Source organism: Cloeon dipterum, chromosome 1, assembly GCF_949628265.1.
Source record: "Cloeon dipterum chromosome 1, ieCloDipt1.1, whole genome shotgun sequence".
Classification (NCBI taxonomy): Eukaryota; Metazoa; Arthropoda; class Insecta; order Ephemeroptera; family Baetidae; genus Cloeon; species Cloeon dipterum.
Window position 1 is genome coordinate 36,609,893 of NC_088786.1, and position 16,382 is coordinate 36,626,274.

The 16,382-nt window shown below is 39.4% G+C and overlaps 1 protein-coding gene across 1 annotated transcript; it reads left to right on the forward strand.

Moving 5' to 3' along the window:
* Nucleotides 1-4,012: 4,012 nt before the first annotated feature.
* Cog3 (conserved oligomeric Golgi complex subunit 3) lies at nt 4,013-16,221 on the forward strand. Its single transcript, XM_065497917.1, has 14 exons — nt 4,013-4,225; nt 4,658-5,005; nt 5,735-6,016; nt 6,066-6,305; nt 6,357-6,548; nt 8,814-9,112; nt 11,361-11,500; nt 11,557-11,717; nt 11,778-11,850; nt 13,503-13,678; nt 13,731-13,857; nt 15,232-15,446; nt 15,505-15,699; nt 15,936-16,221. The coding sequence occupies exons 2-14, from the start codon at nt 4,847-4,849 to the stop codon at nt 16,122-16,124; spliced, it is 2,448 nt and encodes an 815-aa protein (XP_065353989.1). The 5' UTR covers nt 4,013-4,225; nt 4,658-4,846; the 3' UTR covers nt 16,125-16,221.
* The last annotated feature ends 161 nt before the right edge of the window (nt 16,222-16,382 follow it).

A 16,382-nucleotide genomic window follows, 5' to 3' on the forward strand; every position in this document is an offset into this window, starting at 1 on the left:
CTCTTAATTAAGAAATAAAATGCAAATTTAAATTAAGGTGACATATAGTCTTTACCATTTGGAAACCATGCTAAATTTTCTCAAAAGTCAATTTTGGCTTCAACTGAATCGCAAGGATCGGTACATGCAATTGAGAACTAGGATTTTCCAGGATTTTGTTAAAGCATGCGGTCAAGACTTTTTATTTCATGTAAGCTAAAAAAATTGGACTAAAATTATCCAATGGGTGAGAATCGGGAATCACTCAATCACAGATTGAATGGCATCGTACAATTCCCTAAAACTATAATCCGCTTTGTATTCATCGTCGCAAATGGGAAAATCTTCAAAGTCACTCTCGTCCGTAAACTCACCATCATCAAAATCGTCACCGGATTCCAAGTAGTCCTCGCGAGGTTTAAGCATATTGAATTTCTTGAGCTTTCGCAGGATATCCCGATTGATGATTAGAGGTATGATGGTAGAATTGTCACTGAAGTCGAATTTTACTCCATGAATTTCGAGCTCCTCCAGCTGTGGCGCCCACAAAATGCTCGAGAACGCAATCAAGTCAGAATCACTGCAATTATTTGTTGTATTAAAGGCATTTTACATAGAAAAAGCAACAATATATTTTACTTGCCTTGGTGTAAAATGCCAAGAGAAGTGTCGCAGTTGTTGCATTCCCACAGCCGGTGCATCATTTCCACACAAATGCGAATACTCCAAAATTAAAGTCTTCAGGTTAGGACAGCAGTAGAAAATATTTCCGAAGGAAATTTGCTCCTTAGATTCCAGGTTCCAGACCACCAACTTGTTCAGAGTGTTCCCATTTGTTTTCAAAAAGTGACACAAAGCACTCGCTGAGTACTGGTTGCAGAAGAAACGCGCAAGTTTCACTTGGGGGAAATTGGGGAAGTCATGAAGTTCATCTTCATCACTTAGTTCACTGCAGGTAACCTGGAATTTCAAAATATTGAAATTGGATATGAGTTTTTCGGTAAGCGACTATCTGTGTCAAAATTACAAAAATTGCTGAAGCCATCCGCGTCTCACTTGGTGTCTAACGAAAGTGCACGAGCTGATCTACAAGATATGTCGAAACCATGACTTCTGGAAATATAACAACCGAGAAATCCGCGTTCGGAAAGTGCCCTTCATGTATGCGAAGAAAGCTACAGCGACAGTGGAGACATCTGCTACTGATATCCAGCAAGCCAAGAGCAGTGAAGCATACAGCACGTGCAGTGTTCTTGCAGTCACGTGACTCAATCCCGCCATCTAATTGGCTAAGATCGAGCAAAAGCAGACTCTCTCTTGCTTCTCCCTTCCACTCCTTCCAAGCAGTAAGAAGTGCGTGCCTGCTGTTAGCCAATGAGATGGCGGGATTGAGTCACGTGACTGCAAGAACTGCGTGTGCTTCTCTGATCTCGCTAGGCAGATGTCTCTACTACAGCTTGTGCAGGCGACAGTGGAGACATCTGCTTATACCCATGAAGAGCAGTGAAGCACATGACTTACAAGAAAAGTCACGTGACTAAATCCCGTAATCTCATTGGCTAAGAACAGGCACGCGCACTTTACTGCGTGATGCACTTATGGACGGAGAAAGGAAGGGAGAAGCAAGAGAGAGGCGTGCGCCTTCTCGTGGCCAATGAGATGGCGGGATTTGGACACGTGACTGCTCAAACTGCGTGTATACTCTTGATGCTGGGTATGAGCTAGATGTCTCTACTGTCGCCTCCACAAGCTGTAGCTTTCTTCCCAGACAAAAAGGGGCAATTTTCGTACGCGAATTACTCAGTTGTTTTAATTCCCGCAGTCATGGTTTTGACTTAAAGCTGTAGAACAGCTCGTGCGCTTTTGTTTGACACCAATTGAGACGCGAATGGCTCCAATTTTGACATACAGCCGCTAACGCAAACTCATTTAACATGGGAACCTTATATAGGGACGATTCAAACTCTGAATAAAAGGAAGAAAGCTGAGGAATCCCCATTCTTTCAAAGATAAAGTCATCACGTTCCCTTATCCACCGCCATGTTTGAGCAAAAATTTATCAACTGTTTTTCCTTACATCGATTTCATCAACTTGTGCAAGCGTCTCGACCAAACTAAATTCTGTGATGCATCTCGGAACAAGTTCCAACTGAAAATAGCGGGGTAACGTCATCTCGAATTTTTGGTTCGTCCATTTTGGCAACGTCGTGTCTAACTTGATGTCCAGCCGCAATCTGAATAAATTGCATCCTTTGATGCAGATGAAAACAAAGGCCTCGCCGAAGGACTCGCATGATGGCTTTACATCAACTTCAACATCACTCGCACCGACGCTTTTTAATGCCTTGCAATGACGTGTGATGTGCAGAAATCCTGTCAGCGAGACCGAAACGGAATTGATCTTGAGGTGCGTCAGATTCTTGAGCTTGAGAATGGAGGCCAATTCTCTCTCTTCAAGGGAGAGATTCTGCCATGGCTGGCTTTTGATGGTTAACATCTGCAGGTTCGGAGTGTTCACTCCTAAACACCTGACGAACTGAAAAAAATTTGTAACATTTCATGTAATAAATTCTATTAGAATTAATTATACCTCTTGAAAACGGGAGTTTGTCAGGATTGAGGAGTTGCAGTCCATGTGAGTGAAAACGGTCGTGTCCAACTTTGTATACAGCTTCGAGTTAATGAGAAATGGCAACGCTGCCCAGACTTTGTCAACGTGCGCGCCTCGATCATTGCAGAAAAACGAGTGAAACTTCGCCATTCGAATTATTTCTTCTAGCTTGTCCCTCCGTATGGGCTCTGTAAATCCATAGAATCAAAACTATCTCGAAACCCTCTTCGATTGATAAAAGGAAAAACTATCGTGTGGAAAAAAACACTTACCAATTATTTGTTGTGCCAAAGTTTTGTCATAGCTGTCGATGTTGTCAAATACAGTTTGGACAGCCATGTCCAAAAGGCGTTTCGGCATGTGAAATCCCTTGTTTTCCGTCTGTTAACAAAATTATTATTATTGATTTGTGGCATTAAATTAACATTCAAAATTGACTATGATTCAAATAAATATAAAGCTTCCTCGATTTGATTTTAAAATGAAAAAAGAAGTGTTTAAAAATTCCTACCATTTTTTCCGATATTTTACAAAGCAGGAGGAGATAAAAGATTGCATCCGTGCTGCTTGTGAGACAAAATTTGACAGCGAGAAAAATACTTTATTGGCTGTAAGCACCTGTGATGAGTGGTTTAGGGATGCCAGAGGAGTAAGTAAATAATTAAATCGGGCATTTAATATTACAGATCAATAATAGGTATAGTTCTTTAGGCCAAAAATTTTCAAGACAGTAATATTTTTTATTGCTCAGTTGCCATATCCCTGAGAAATTAATTATTCGGAATTTAAAAACTTACTTTGGAGGTTGGCAACCCTAAAACACACCAGGAATTCAATATTTAATCTCTTAAATAAGCTCAGCTAGTCTACAAAAACAATTTTCGGAAGAATATCGAGGTACTTTAAATCATAGCGTTTTCTGACGATTATTAAATTTAATGATGATTTATTAAAATTATGCAATTTAATTTTTTTGTTTTTCAAGGAGTTTTGAATTTTCTAAACCGTTTGTTTTCTTGGTATGCGACTTATAGCTCAAGATCAACAGCAAAACATAAACATTTTAAAATTCTTGCCGACATTTCAACGGTGATTGTACTGATTGTTGTTGGTGACGCCATGTATTGGCTGCTTTTTGAACCCTAATAAGTCGCATTATTATCTCTTTCATAGATGCGAACGTTTAAAATCCGTAAAATCACTCAATCCTTTCATTTTATCCATTTTATTCTCAAAGTGTCGGTTCTGCGCAACATTACGCAATGTTTCCCATTTTGAATTTTGGCGCGCCGTGCGGCCGCCAGCTGCAGAGCGCTCTACTTGCTGTGATGCACATTCTTGGGGGGGTCACGTGCTCCGGTCGTGTGTGCGGTGCGGGGCCGCGCGTAGGAATAACCTCGGGATAGCCGGGACAAAGGGTAGTACGGATTGCAACCGACAGGCGCGCATGCGACTCGAGGAGATCGGCTCCGGACGCCTTTCAACAAGGCCGGTCGGCGGCGCCACCTCCTGCCCCCGCATGGCCCCCGCGCCGCCCCCGACTTCCATCGTTGCCAGTCATCGGACGTCAGTGTCATTCGACCGATTTCGGGACTCGTACTTGAATTTGCAACAGTCCAGCGTCCCGAATTTCCGGTTTTTTTGATTTTGCATTGCATCGGGAATCTTTTTGGGAAAATATTTAGAGTTTCATTAATGGTTGTTTTATTAAAAGTTATAATTTTAATTTGATTTAATCGGAACAGGATGAATTTCGATTAAAAAATCCAAAATATCGATAAAATTTGGACCTAAATAATTTGGGGAGAATTTTCTTCCTTCATAATTCGTGCATCACCGTAATTTAAAATAAAACGCTTAAATCCAGTTGCAAATTTGCTCTAATTAATTAAATTCACATGCTAAATTAATTAAATTCCTTCCTAATAAAAATAAATTTTTCGAAAATTTGAAAAATTCTTTTAAAAATCCGCTCAGAAAAATCAAGAATTTAATTCTGAACCCACGCCAAGAATTAATTTCCCGCCAATTTCTGGAAAATCGGACGTTTCTTTCATCTGAATGCAGGTGGAATGCGAAAAATGCTGGAAATGCATGGCGGAATTTGGATTCGAAAGTACTGAGGCCGCGGCAAACATGAACAGCAAGAGGTTGCTGTTGTGAGCGGAGCGGCGAAAGAGGGCGTGGGCGCACGCGCCAGCTGCCAGCTGGCCGGCCGCTTCGAAAACATCAACAAAGCAGCGGCGAGAAGCGAGAATGGCTGCAGACGTGGCCGGCGACGAGGCCAAAATCGTGCGTGGCCGCCTTCTGCAATGGGAGGCCGGCGAGCGGCCGCTGGCCCCGCTTTCGGCCGCCCAGCAGGACACGCTCTTCGTGCTGATGGAGGCCGCCGCGCAGCAACCCCTGCCCCCAGAGGTAATGTCATTAATACAAAATTCTTTGTAGGCGGAAAGAATAGTTTTGCTGCGGATTTTAGGCCTGATTAAGGTTGAAATTAATCGAGATGGCCTTAATTTGTAACTTGACCACTCAAATACAGCTGCTAGACACAACAAAACACACTTTTAAAGCATGAAACACTGCTGTTGTGCACTTTGCGAGTATGTATTATTTAAGGGCTAGCCACAATCTGTAATTCATCCGTTTAATCTTCTAAATTTTCGTGTAAGGAGGCTGTGAGTATGTGGATTTAATTATTTTAACGCCTCAAAAGCGGGAATATTTTTTTAAAAAATCCCTGTACAAGCCAACAACATAGACCGGAATTGTAAACAGTGGTCACTAACTGTAATTTAACCGATATAACCACTCAAAACATTCTGAAAAGCTGATTTTTGAATGATTTTATAGCTCAAGTCAGTTTAAATCTAAGGTAAAGGGTCTTAAGGATGTTAATAGTGGTCGAAATTTGTAATTTGACCTTCAAGCAGACATAATTTCAGTTATCAGACATTTAAACACGTCATTTTGGTTTCAAACTTATCTGACAGTGTTATAAAAGGTGGCCACAATCTGTAATTGATCCAATATTTCTTAAATTTTTACAGTAATTGCCTGCAATTTCAAAATCCCCCTGACAAGATCTGTAATTTAACCAAAAAAATCGCCTTTTCACTTCTAAAATTAATTTTCCTCGATTTTCAGTTGGTCGAAGCCGAGGTTAAGGTCGAGGAAAATACCCCTGAGGATGAGGACAGTGACGACGGCGGCTTGGTGCTCAACTTCCGGCGCGTGGCACGCGGCACCGAGCGTCTGGAGACCGGCCTGGAGGCCCTGGCGTGGATCGGCGCGGCCGAAGGGCAGCTTGGAAGCCTGCGAGCCGCCCCTTTCCGCAACTACAGAAGCCAGCTGGAGGAACGGCGGCGCGAGTGCGGCCTCCTGCTCGACCGTCTGGCCACCGCCCTGGCCCAGTTGGACCTCCTCCAAGTACAAATCAAATTGTTTAAATGAAAATATTAAATATTTTTCATTTCAGGGCCAATTTGCGTCAGTTTCGGGGAAAACGTCGGCCCTGCACGAGCTGAGTGAGCAGCTGATGGCCGATCAGGGCCGTTTGGGCGCCTTGGAAGCCGCCCTGGAGCACAGGCTGCGACCCTTCCTGGAGGTGGACGCGCTCACCTTCCAGCTCAACTCGCCCACTTTGACTGTGAACTCGGAGAATTTCGCTCAGCTGCTCGACCGACTCGACGAGGCCACTGATTATCTTGAACAACACGTATTTTTTGAATCTTTTATTGGAAGCTTTGTCAATTTTGCGCTTTTGCAGGAGAATTTCAAGGAGAGCCGAGCTTATTTGAGTCGTTGCGCGGCGTTGAGGGCGAGAGCAATCGCCCTGGCTCGCGCCTTCCTGCTGCAAGCGCTGGCGGGGGCAGCGTCGGGGGCTGCGGAGGCGGCACAGAGCAGTCAGAGTGCCACGCCTGAAGGCAACTCGTTTGCCCTCTTTTATGGTCGCTTCCAGGTAAAAATACGAGATGAGAACAGGGATATAATATAGATTCAAATTTTGTTTATTACGGATCAGCAGGGCAACGGTATGAGTTTTAGTCGATTTTTCTCACTAAATCCATTGATATTATTTTGGGAAAGATCCTGAGAAGTTTGAAATATTCTCTTTTATAAATAACTGGAATTGTATAAACAAAAAATTAGTTTTAACGATCCATAGGAGCCGCGCCATTAATTTTAAAGGCTAAAAAACGTTATGTGACATTACAAAATTTGTGGTTTTTTAGTCCGGGAGGGGCCCTATGGACCAGAGGCCTGTAATTCCGGCACCAGTTGATGACCCTTGGTTGGGCACGTCCCCCTTGTGCGGTTTTCCAAATTCTGACCATTTTTTAAATTACTACAATTTTTCAAAGGGCCGCTTGTTCTAAAATAAAAAAAAAAATAATTTTTTTCTTTAACATGATTGGTGATTTTTTCAGTAATAATGCGTGGCCATCTCAGATGGGCATCAAATGAATATAATTTTGGGAATTTTCTTTTAAAAATTTTTGCTGTTTTTGTTTAAAAGCCAAAAATAATGTTTTTTGGGTGTTTTAAATTCCGCCAGCCAAATCGTGACCTGCCAAAATATAAATCGACGCGGAAATTTTTCAGGGAACATTTCCAAGACCAATTACGAGCCAATCGGATAAAAATCCAAGAAGTAGATAGGTTTTGCATTGTGAAAAATGTGGTTATTGGACTTTCTCCGTAAAGGAATTGAAATTTCAACAAATTTTTCCGGACGGGGACCCAGAATGAGATCTTTTCTGTCCCATTGCACACAAACACGCCTGACTCTGGTCTGAAGACCAATTTTTAGGTCATTCCTGCCCATAAAAAAATGAAATTTGTTTTTTTTTCGGTTATTTTCTTCAGCACAGGCTAATATGATTTTTTTGTTTAAATTCGACAGGTTCATGAATTTCAAAGTCATGAGGTCTCAATCGATTCGTCTCAACGACCCCTACCACTCGACTAACCCTGATGACCTTTTTCAGGGTACCCCACCCTGAGATCGGTCCCAGGGCCACTTTTCGCGATTTTTTCTGTGCCGCCGCCACTGTTGCCACGTTGCTGACTGATTTCGCCGCCCCCACATGAAAGCAGCGCTTGTCGTTTTCCTAATACATTTGAGCAAATTAAACTTTGAACATTTATTTATTTTTAAAATTCGTTTAAGAAATTAATATAAGATACTATTTTTTTAATTGAATTAAAAATAATTTAATTCAACAATAATATTAAGTATTTAAAAGAATTTAATGTATAAATTTTTTAGATTTTAAATTTTATTAAATTTTTTAGAATTTTCTCTTAAAATTAAATAATTATGAATTATTCTCTAAATTTTGTTGGCATATAATAGCTTTTTAGATTTGTTAATTTCCATTTACTTTAATCTTTTTTGTATAATTTTTTCCTAATTTAAATTTTTATGAATCAAATTAGAAACGTTAATAATTTTATCAATTTTTTTTAATTGGGATTTGTCTGGTTTTTTGCTTCTTCAAATAAATTTTTATTTAGTTTTAATCATTGTTGAAATTGAAGGTGAATCAGGAAAACGACAAGACCATTGCGCTTGCATGTAGTGGTGGCGAAAAAGAGTTGACAAAGTGGCAAAAAATCGCGAAAAGTGGCCCCGGGACTGATCTCGGGGTGGGTCAACCTGAAAAAGGTCGTCAGGGTTGTTCAGATGGCCTAGGCGAGACGAATCTTTTGAGACATCGATTGTGACTTTAAATTCATTAAACCCGTCAAATTTTAACAAAAAGAAAACAATTTTTGCCTTTTCCTCCTTGAGTAAATAACTGAACTTCAAACATTTTTAGTTATATTATATTTTTAATGTTGCCAAAACCAATAAATAATAGTTTTTCAAATTTAATTAAGAACCAGCTTAACTAGAGTAGAAAATGTAAATTATGAGCTTAAAAAATAGAAGAAAAATCCAAATTAACAAATCTAAAAAATTATTGTTAAAGAATAATTAATGAGGCTAAAAAATAGATAAAAATCTGAATTTAATTTATGTTGATTTTCGAATTAAGATCTATTTTTCAATTTATTTTTAGAACTTTCTTTTAAGATTAAATATTTCAAATAATTTGTGGTTTTTGCATGTAATTATTTTTTATTTTTGTAAATTTGGATTTTTGTTATTTGGTTTTTACTCTTAATTTTAACATTTTTTCTAATTAAAAATTGAATAATTCCACAATTTGCATTCCAGGCTGTGATTCCTCGTGTGCGCAGCGTGATTTCGCTGCTGGAAACGCGGCGTCGTCGCGGCGGCGCCGGCAGCTCCGAGTACGCGGCCCTGCTGGCGCAGGCGCAGCAACACCTGGTGGGCCTTCGCGAGTCGCTGCTGGGGCCGAGCGTTCGTTCCTCCGTGGTGGAGCTGCTGAGGGCGCACAAGAGCGACCACTGCGGCCTGGTGCGCTCCGCCTGCGCCTTCCTCGTCCACCTCAGTCGCGACGAACACCAACTCTTCTCCCAGTTCTTTGACGAGCCCAATGCCCCGGCTCTGACGTACGTTCACATTGGTTTCACTTTGAGCCAAAACGCTTGGATGCAGGCTTCACATAAACCTCAATTTTTTAACGAAAAAGCCACTGCATGGAGTTTTTATGCAGTTTGCTCATTTTTTCAAAACACATTGAATTTTTTGAAGGCATAAAATTGTCATGATGGATGACCTAAAAGAGAGCTTTTTACAAATTCAGTTTAAAAGAACCACTGGTTTCACCAAAAGATCGAAAATTTGAATTGATCGTTGTAATTTTCCAAAATTTATGGCTTTTGTAGCACAATGTGACCTTTTTTGGGTTGTTATGGGAAAAATGCGGAAAAACTTGGTGATTTTTTCCATCTGGGTTGTTTTGCGAATTAAAAATTGGCGAAGCTGTGGATGATGGCTTCTGGCAAATGGGTGGACAGCTGATTAAAATACTGTCTGGTGGTTTATTTAGGGTTTTAAGAAGTGCGGGCTGATCCTGAATGATTAAAATCTTAATAATTGCAATTTCTCACTGCTAGAAAATCTGAAAACATAATTTTAACTGTTAATTTAATCATTTTCTATAAATTATTTATTTATTATATCAAATTAGCATAGCTGTAAAATTTAGATGGTCCACTCTATTTTTTATCTGAGTTTCCAGTTGTTGCAGGACCATCTAATGAGCACAAATCATGCAATTTTAAGCCATTGGAATCAAAGTTAAAACGTCAATTGACTCAAAAATTGTAGATAAGTGCATGATTTTTCTTCGCTATCAGAAATTTTCGCCAGTTTTAATTTTAAGTAGATTTTTAATGCAAAGAGAATAAAATTGATAGCGGTTTATTTTATTTTGAAACAAATACCGTCGACCCCCCGTTTCCAACAGGGTTTGCCAATTTTGCAATGCGCAAAAATGCACCACGGGTTTTTTGCGGATAAAACCAGCCGCATTTTTCTGAATTTAACCCGAAAACGTCATATATTTTGTGCCAAACAAGTCAGAATATTTGGAAAATTACGATGAGATTTTATGGTCTTTCGGTAAAACCAGTGGCTTTAATACTGATTTTTCAAAATCCCTACTTTTAGTCATTCATCATGAGAATTTTTGATATTCCTTAAGAATGCATGTGTTTTGGAAAAATGTGCAGAATTGCAGAACCCTCCCCCCAAAAAAACAGTTTTTTGCGATGCAGTGGGGTTTTCCAGAAAAATGCGGAATTAACCCTCTCAAAACGAAGGAAGCGCAAGTCAAAATCATCCTTCATCACATAAATCAATTAAAAAAATCGTAAAATCAAAAGAAAATGGGACTTTTTGCGCAGATTGTGGGGGCTTTAGGGGCGTCTCCAGGTTCATTCAATGCAGGATTTTATGGCAAGCCTAACGAACTTTAGTTTTGACGCTACCACCCATAGGAGCCAAGTTATCAATATTTAAAGGCGAAAAAACGAGATTTGGACCTTACAAAATTGTTGTTTTTGGAGCCTAGCCAGAGCCCTGTGGTCTGGAGGGCGATGATTCTTGCACCAGTCGATGCCCCTCTATGGGGCACGTCCCTCCATGAGTGGTTTTCCTAAATAGGGCCATTTTTAGAATTATTATGAATTTTTAAAGGTCCAAATTTTGTTTAAAACCTGAATTATCCGTCATAAAACCAGGTGCCCCCAGACATAAAGCGCTTGTGACACTATAATTTTGCTTAACTGAGTCTATTTCGAATCGTTAGTTTTTCTCGTACTTTTTGAACATCTTGCTCTTCATGAAAAGTGGCATTTTTTATGCAAGAACATCGGAAAAATGCAAAATTGTAGCGAATACTAAATTTTATTGGCAGGGTTGCAAAAAAACGCATTTTTTATAAAAACAATGCAGTCCAGAGGTGAAAAACTTTTTTTAGTTTTTACCAGTTTCTTTCAGGCCATGTTTGGGACTTTGACTTGTTGTCAGAGAGATTTAGAGAAATTGAGGCAGAAAATGGCAATTTAAAAGACAAAAAAATGCGCAGTAGAGGAAATTTTGACCAGTCTGACCGCGAATTTAAGATTTTCCCAGGGGAAATCTGTGAGAAATTCAATTATTGCTTTTCTTCCGCAAAAATGGGTAAAAATTGAGTGTAAAAACCAGTGGGGAAAAACCGGGTGGTAACAAAACGTCCATTTTGCACGAGACAACATTCTCATAATAGTCAGCGATTTCCCGTAAAAAACTGTCTTATTGTTACAGCCCTATCATTTAGTTTAATCGAATAAACCCCTTATTTTCTTCTTACAGGTCGTACTTGGAGGTGCTGTGCAACAGTCTGTACGACGAGCTGCGCCCTTTGATCATCCACATCAACCACTTGGAAACCCTGGCCGAGCTGTGCAGCATTCTCCGACTCGAGATGCTTGAGGAACATGTCCAAGCTAATCGTCTGTTGTTTAAAACCATCCAAAATAACAAGAATATTAAAAAAATCTCATTTCAGCTGAACCACTGGCTGCATTCGGAAAGCTGGCCTGGCAGTTGCTGCAGGACGTGCAGGAGCGGCTCGTGTTCAGGGCGCACCTCTACCTCAAATCAGACATAGAGCAGTACAAGGCCGCGCCAGGAGACCTCTCCTACCCTGAGAAACTCGAAATGATGGAGGTGAGCAGTGAAAAATGGGAATTTTTTGGGATTTTGATTTGTTATTGGTTTTTTATTCAGAGCATCGCGCTGAGCTTGCAGCAAAAAGGAGCAGGCGCTGCAGATACGATGACGCCGTGCTCCAGAACAGGCAGTATGTTTGATATTTCATTAAGTGGAATGATAGTAATTTTTTATTTTAAAAAATGATTTTAAACGAAATGATTGTCCTTACCAACCATTTTTTTAACTTCTGACCAAAAGTGCCAAAAATCCAAATTTTCAAATTTTACCGGTTCCAAGTGCATACGAGATTATCAAATGACTTTAATTATTTTTATATATTAACAATATTTTAAAATATAGGGGCACTTGTTTTCCTCATTAAATTCAATAAAATTTTTACCCGGTTTTCGCAAACGGAAGCGGTTTTTGTGTGATTCATTGCAATATTTCATGCCTTTTTGTTTTACTAATTTTTTGTCTTAGAGAACAATTCTTATTGCACATAATTCGTTGTAGTTATTTCTTTTTTAAATGTTATTTCTTTCTATTTCAAAAAATGCGAAAAAACCATTATGTTCTGCCCAAAGGAGTAAAAGACTTAAAAAATCATTATTTTAAGCTTTTGTGAGAAAATAAATATTTAATTTAAATTTTTTCCTTAAAAGTGCTAAAATTTTTTAAATCTAAAAATATCTCATCAAATAAATTAAAGTGGAATAATAGTGTTTTGTTTTAAAAAAAAAATGATGCTATGTGAGAAGTTAACCCAAAGCGATCATTTTTTTAATATTCTGCTTATCAAAATTTAAGTGCCTGAAAATCGAATTTTTTAAAATGTACCGGTAACGCCCTTTTTTAATTAATTAAATTAATAGCTTCTTCGGAGGGAATAATTATGAAAATTTAGATGTTGAAAAGATAAAAAAATAGTACTTTTTAGTCTAGAAATTAATTTTTTTTTCAAAATTTGCAGATTTTCGGAAGGGGTGTTTGACCTCTTAACAATTCACTAGTTGATAGTGGCGTCAAAAACCGTCAATATGCAGAAAGATAATTAAATTTAGTTTTTTTCATATTGAGAATATTTTTCTCAAAATTACTAGTTTTGCACAATACATGTCTGAAAATTTCAACTAGCCATTGGAGAACCTTAAATTTTTTTTGGAGAAAAAAAATCAAGTTAATTTATTTGAGACTCATCTTAGAATTTGTTTTTAATAATTTCTCTGGTTTCCAGAGATTAACTCGGACCTTCATGGCCTTAAGAGACTCCGACATTGCACAAATGATTTTTTTTTATTTACGAAGACAGATTCCCTTAGAATGACTATTTAAAGAGGATTGAAAGTGCCAACTCCTGGAAAATCCTTATTTTCAATGCATGAACTGATCCTTTAGGATTTATTTCAGGCCAAAATTGACTTAAGTAGCCGCGTAAATTTTTGAGAGAAATAAGTGTCTGCAAAGTTGACATGCTTTTCAAATTGTGAGGACTGTCTCCTTACTTGAAATTCCGTTTAATTTCCCAACAAAGAGTTCCCCTAAAAGTATTTTTTTGCTGTTGGACAGATCTCAACGAATACTGCAAAAAAAATGCAGTCAAGCGCTGGAAATTTCGAAGAAAATTTAAAAAATCTTGAATCTTTAGTGTGGCAAGGTCGTTTTTTGATCATTGCAAATTATTTATTGACCAGCTGCATCCGAAAATTCAAAAATTTAAAATCAGAGTCCACGTAAAATCCAAATTTAATGATTTTTTATTGATTTTCCTTCAATTATTGAACGTTATTTCGATTTCAGGTTCGCCCGCCGACCTGCACGGAATGTGGTACCCCACAGTTCGCCGGACGATCGCCTGCCTGTCCCGCCTGTACCGCTGCGTGGACAGGGCCATCTTCCAGGGTCTCTCGCAGGAGGCCCTGAGCGCGTGCGTTCTCAGCGTGCAAGTCGCCTCGACTGCCATCGCCGCCAATAAGGTCTCTGTTTTTTCTAACCTGTGATTAGTTGTTTATTTTGATTTCATTCCAGACTCCTATCGACGCTGAGCTCTTCCAGGTGAAGCACCTTTTGATTCTCAGGGAACAAATTGCGCCTTTCCAGGTCGACTTCACGGTCAGGGAGACCAGCTTTGACTTCAGCCAAGTGAAGACAGCTGGTGAGATTTTATTTTTATTTTAAATCAGCTCCTTTTTAAATTGCCAGTGATTTTGTGACTATACCATTAGTTGGCGGGGGTAGCATTCAGGTCCATTCAACGTGGAATTTTACGGCGAGCCTTGCCAACTTTGGTTTATTACTGTACTGAGGAGCTGATTTATAAATTTTTAAATTCGAGAAAACGACTTGTAACATTTCAAAATTTGGTTTTTGGGGCCAAATGGTGTCTAGTGGACCGGACTCTGTCGATTTTGGTACCAATCGACGCCCCTTGATTAGGCGCGTCTGCCTGTGTGTGTTTTTTCATAATCAGACCATTTTTCAAATTACTAAGATTTTTTTCAACCAAATTTCTAAAAAACCGAAAAATTCCAAAAATAAAAATTTTTTAAATGAGTTTTCTCAGATATGCCGCCTAGCCATCTGAGCTGGCATAACATTGAGCAAATTTTGTGATATTTACTCTCAGTTTATTAATTACCGAGTAGTGGAAATGTTTTTTTAACAACGATTTCCAGAATACAATGTGGGAAATTCAAAATTTGCGATTTTTTGTCGAACGAACCCCTATAATGGGATCCTTTCGACTCCATCGCACGCTCAGATCAAACGCCAGTCTGGAAACCAGTTTTGAGATTTTTTCCTGCCATAGAAAAATTAAAATTTATTTGTTTTCGGCTTCGTAATATTCATGGGCGAAATTGATTTTATTTTTGTTATAATTCGGCCGCTTGTCCGATCATCGACCATGACCCCTCATCATACAGGTCTTGAAAAGGGCTTTGACTTGCGGTACTCAAACGACCTTTTTCAGGGTACCCCGCAACCTGAGATCCGCTCCCAGGCTGATTTCTAATGCTTTTTCACTGTTTTCATTGTGGCGACGTTTTTCATCCTTGCCTGTCATCAACCTTGCTCAGGTCGCACGACCTGAGGACTTATTGCTTGCGCTGTTGGATTTACATGACCAACGCTGGTCTGGAATCCAATTTTCAGATTTTTCGCCCCCACAGAAAAATTAAAATTAATTTATTTCGGCTTAGCGGTGTGCACGCGCGAAAAGTGGTTTTATTTTTATTAAAATTCGGCCGTTTGTCCGTTCATCGACCATGAAATCTTATTGGAATCGTACTTGGCATACCCTAACGACCTTTTTCAGGGTACCCCATAACCTGAGATCCGTTCCCAGACCGGTTTTTAATTCTTTTTCTGTAATTTTTATCATATTTGGCGATACTCAGTGATATATATTCACCCTTGCCTTTGAACGACCTTCCTCAGGTCGCGTGCAACCCTGAAGTTAGGTCACAAGCCACTTGAATTATTAAAATTTAAATTTGGTATCTTTAAATTAAATTTTCTATAATTTCAGCTGCTGGGCTGTGGTCTTCGTCAGGCCGGATGTTCTCTCTGGGCACAAGTAATGGGCTGCTGGAGCTGATTGTGGCAGGTGTGACGCCGCATGTGAAGGAAAATGTGCGAGATTCGCGCAAAGAGGTCGACCGGCAGCTGAAAACGGCGTGCGAGGCTCTCATCTTGAATGCCACGCAACACCTGGCCCAGCCAATCATGAACTTGCTCACAGAGGTAATTAAAAATAAAATTCACGAATTTATAAATTATTTACTTTATTTAAATTTTGTAGATTCGAGTGTGGCAGGAAGGGGGCGGCCAGCCATCCGAGTTGAGCAAGCAGGAGTGGGCACGTCCGGCCCGGCTTGCGGACATTGTTTCCAGCACCCTGCGCCAGGTGAAAAGCAACCTTCCAGGCCTGCAACGCTCGCTCCAGCTCTACCTCGCCAACAGGGAAACTGAGTTTATCCTCTTTCGACCCATCAAGGTGATTTTTATTTATTTTTAATTCTATTTTTTCATAGACAAAATTCCAATTTGAATATTTTTTATTTATTCAAAAAAAATGGAATGCTAATTTCAGTTGGGTTAAAATTAAATAATAATCAAAAATATAATTAATTCTGTCATCAAGTGCAATTAGTTATGAGGAAATTCAAATTATGACTCGTTATAAGTATACAATTACGATTAAATCTAAAAAACAATGAATGAAATGTGCAGAACAACGTGGTGGGCGCGTTCGTGGCGCTGCAGCAGTCGCTGGCGGCCGGCGGCTTCTCGTCGGACCAGCTGCTGGAAATCGGCAGCCCTAGTCCGGAACAGGTGTCCGTGCTGCTCTCGCTGGCCACCCTCGCGTCGCCACAAACCCCTAACACGCCTTCAACAAGCGCCCCGCTGGAGGCACAGTGATCATTTTTCTTTTGTTTGCAAAGTTTACGCCGGTTTATTTTATTTTATAGATTAATTATCGCATGAGCAATAAAAACGCCGTGAAGTTTAAATGTTATCTTTGATTTTAAAGTTTTTTATGGCTGTAACTTTGTGGAAATTTGTACAAAATCTCTTAAAAACCACCCCTTTGAAAGATAATCCTTAATTTCGTTAGTTTTCAACATGATTTTAACCGTTTTGCGAGTAACTAAAATTAGTAAACCATGATTCTTCAAC

What these genes read in the sequence shown, in the direction of transcription:
- Cog3 (XM_065497917.1), top strand. Translation starts at nt 4,847, where the DNA reads ATGGCTGCAGACGTGGCCGGCGACGAGGCCAAAATCGTGCGTGGCCGC. An exon ending in CCCAATGCCCCGGCTCTGAC is followed by an intron (nt 9,113 to 11,360) that starts GTACGTTCACAT and finishes TTCTTCTTACAG; the next exon opens with GTCGTACTTGGAGGTGCTGT. An exon ending in GCCGTGCTCCAGAACAGGCA is followed by an intron (nt 11,851 to 13,502) that starts GTATGTTTGATA and finishes TTTCGATTTCAG; the next exon opens with GTTCGCCCGCCGACCTGCAC.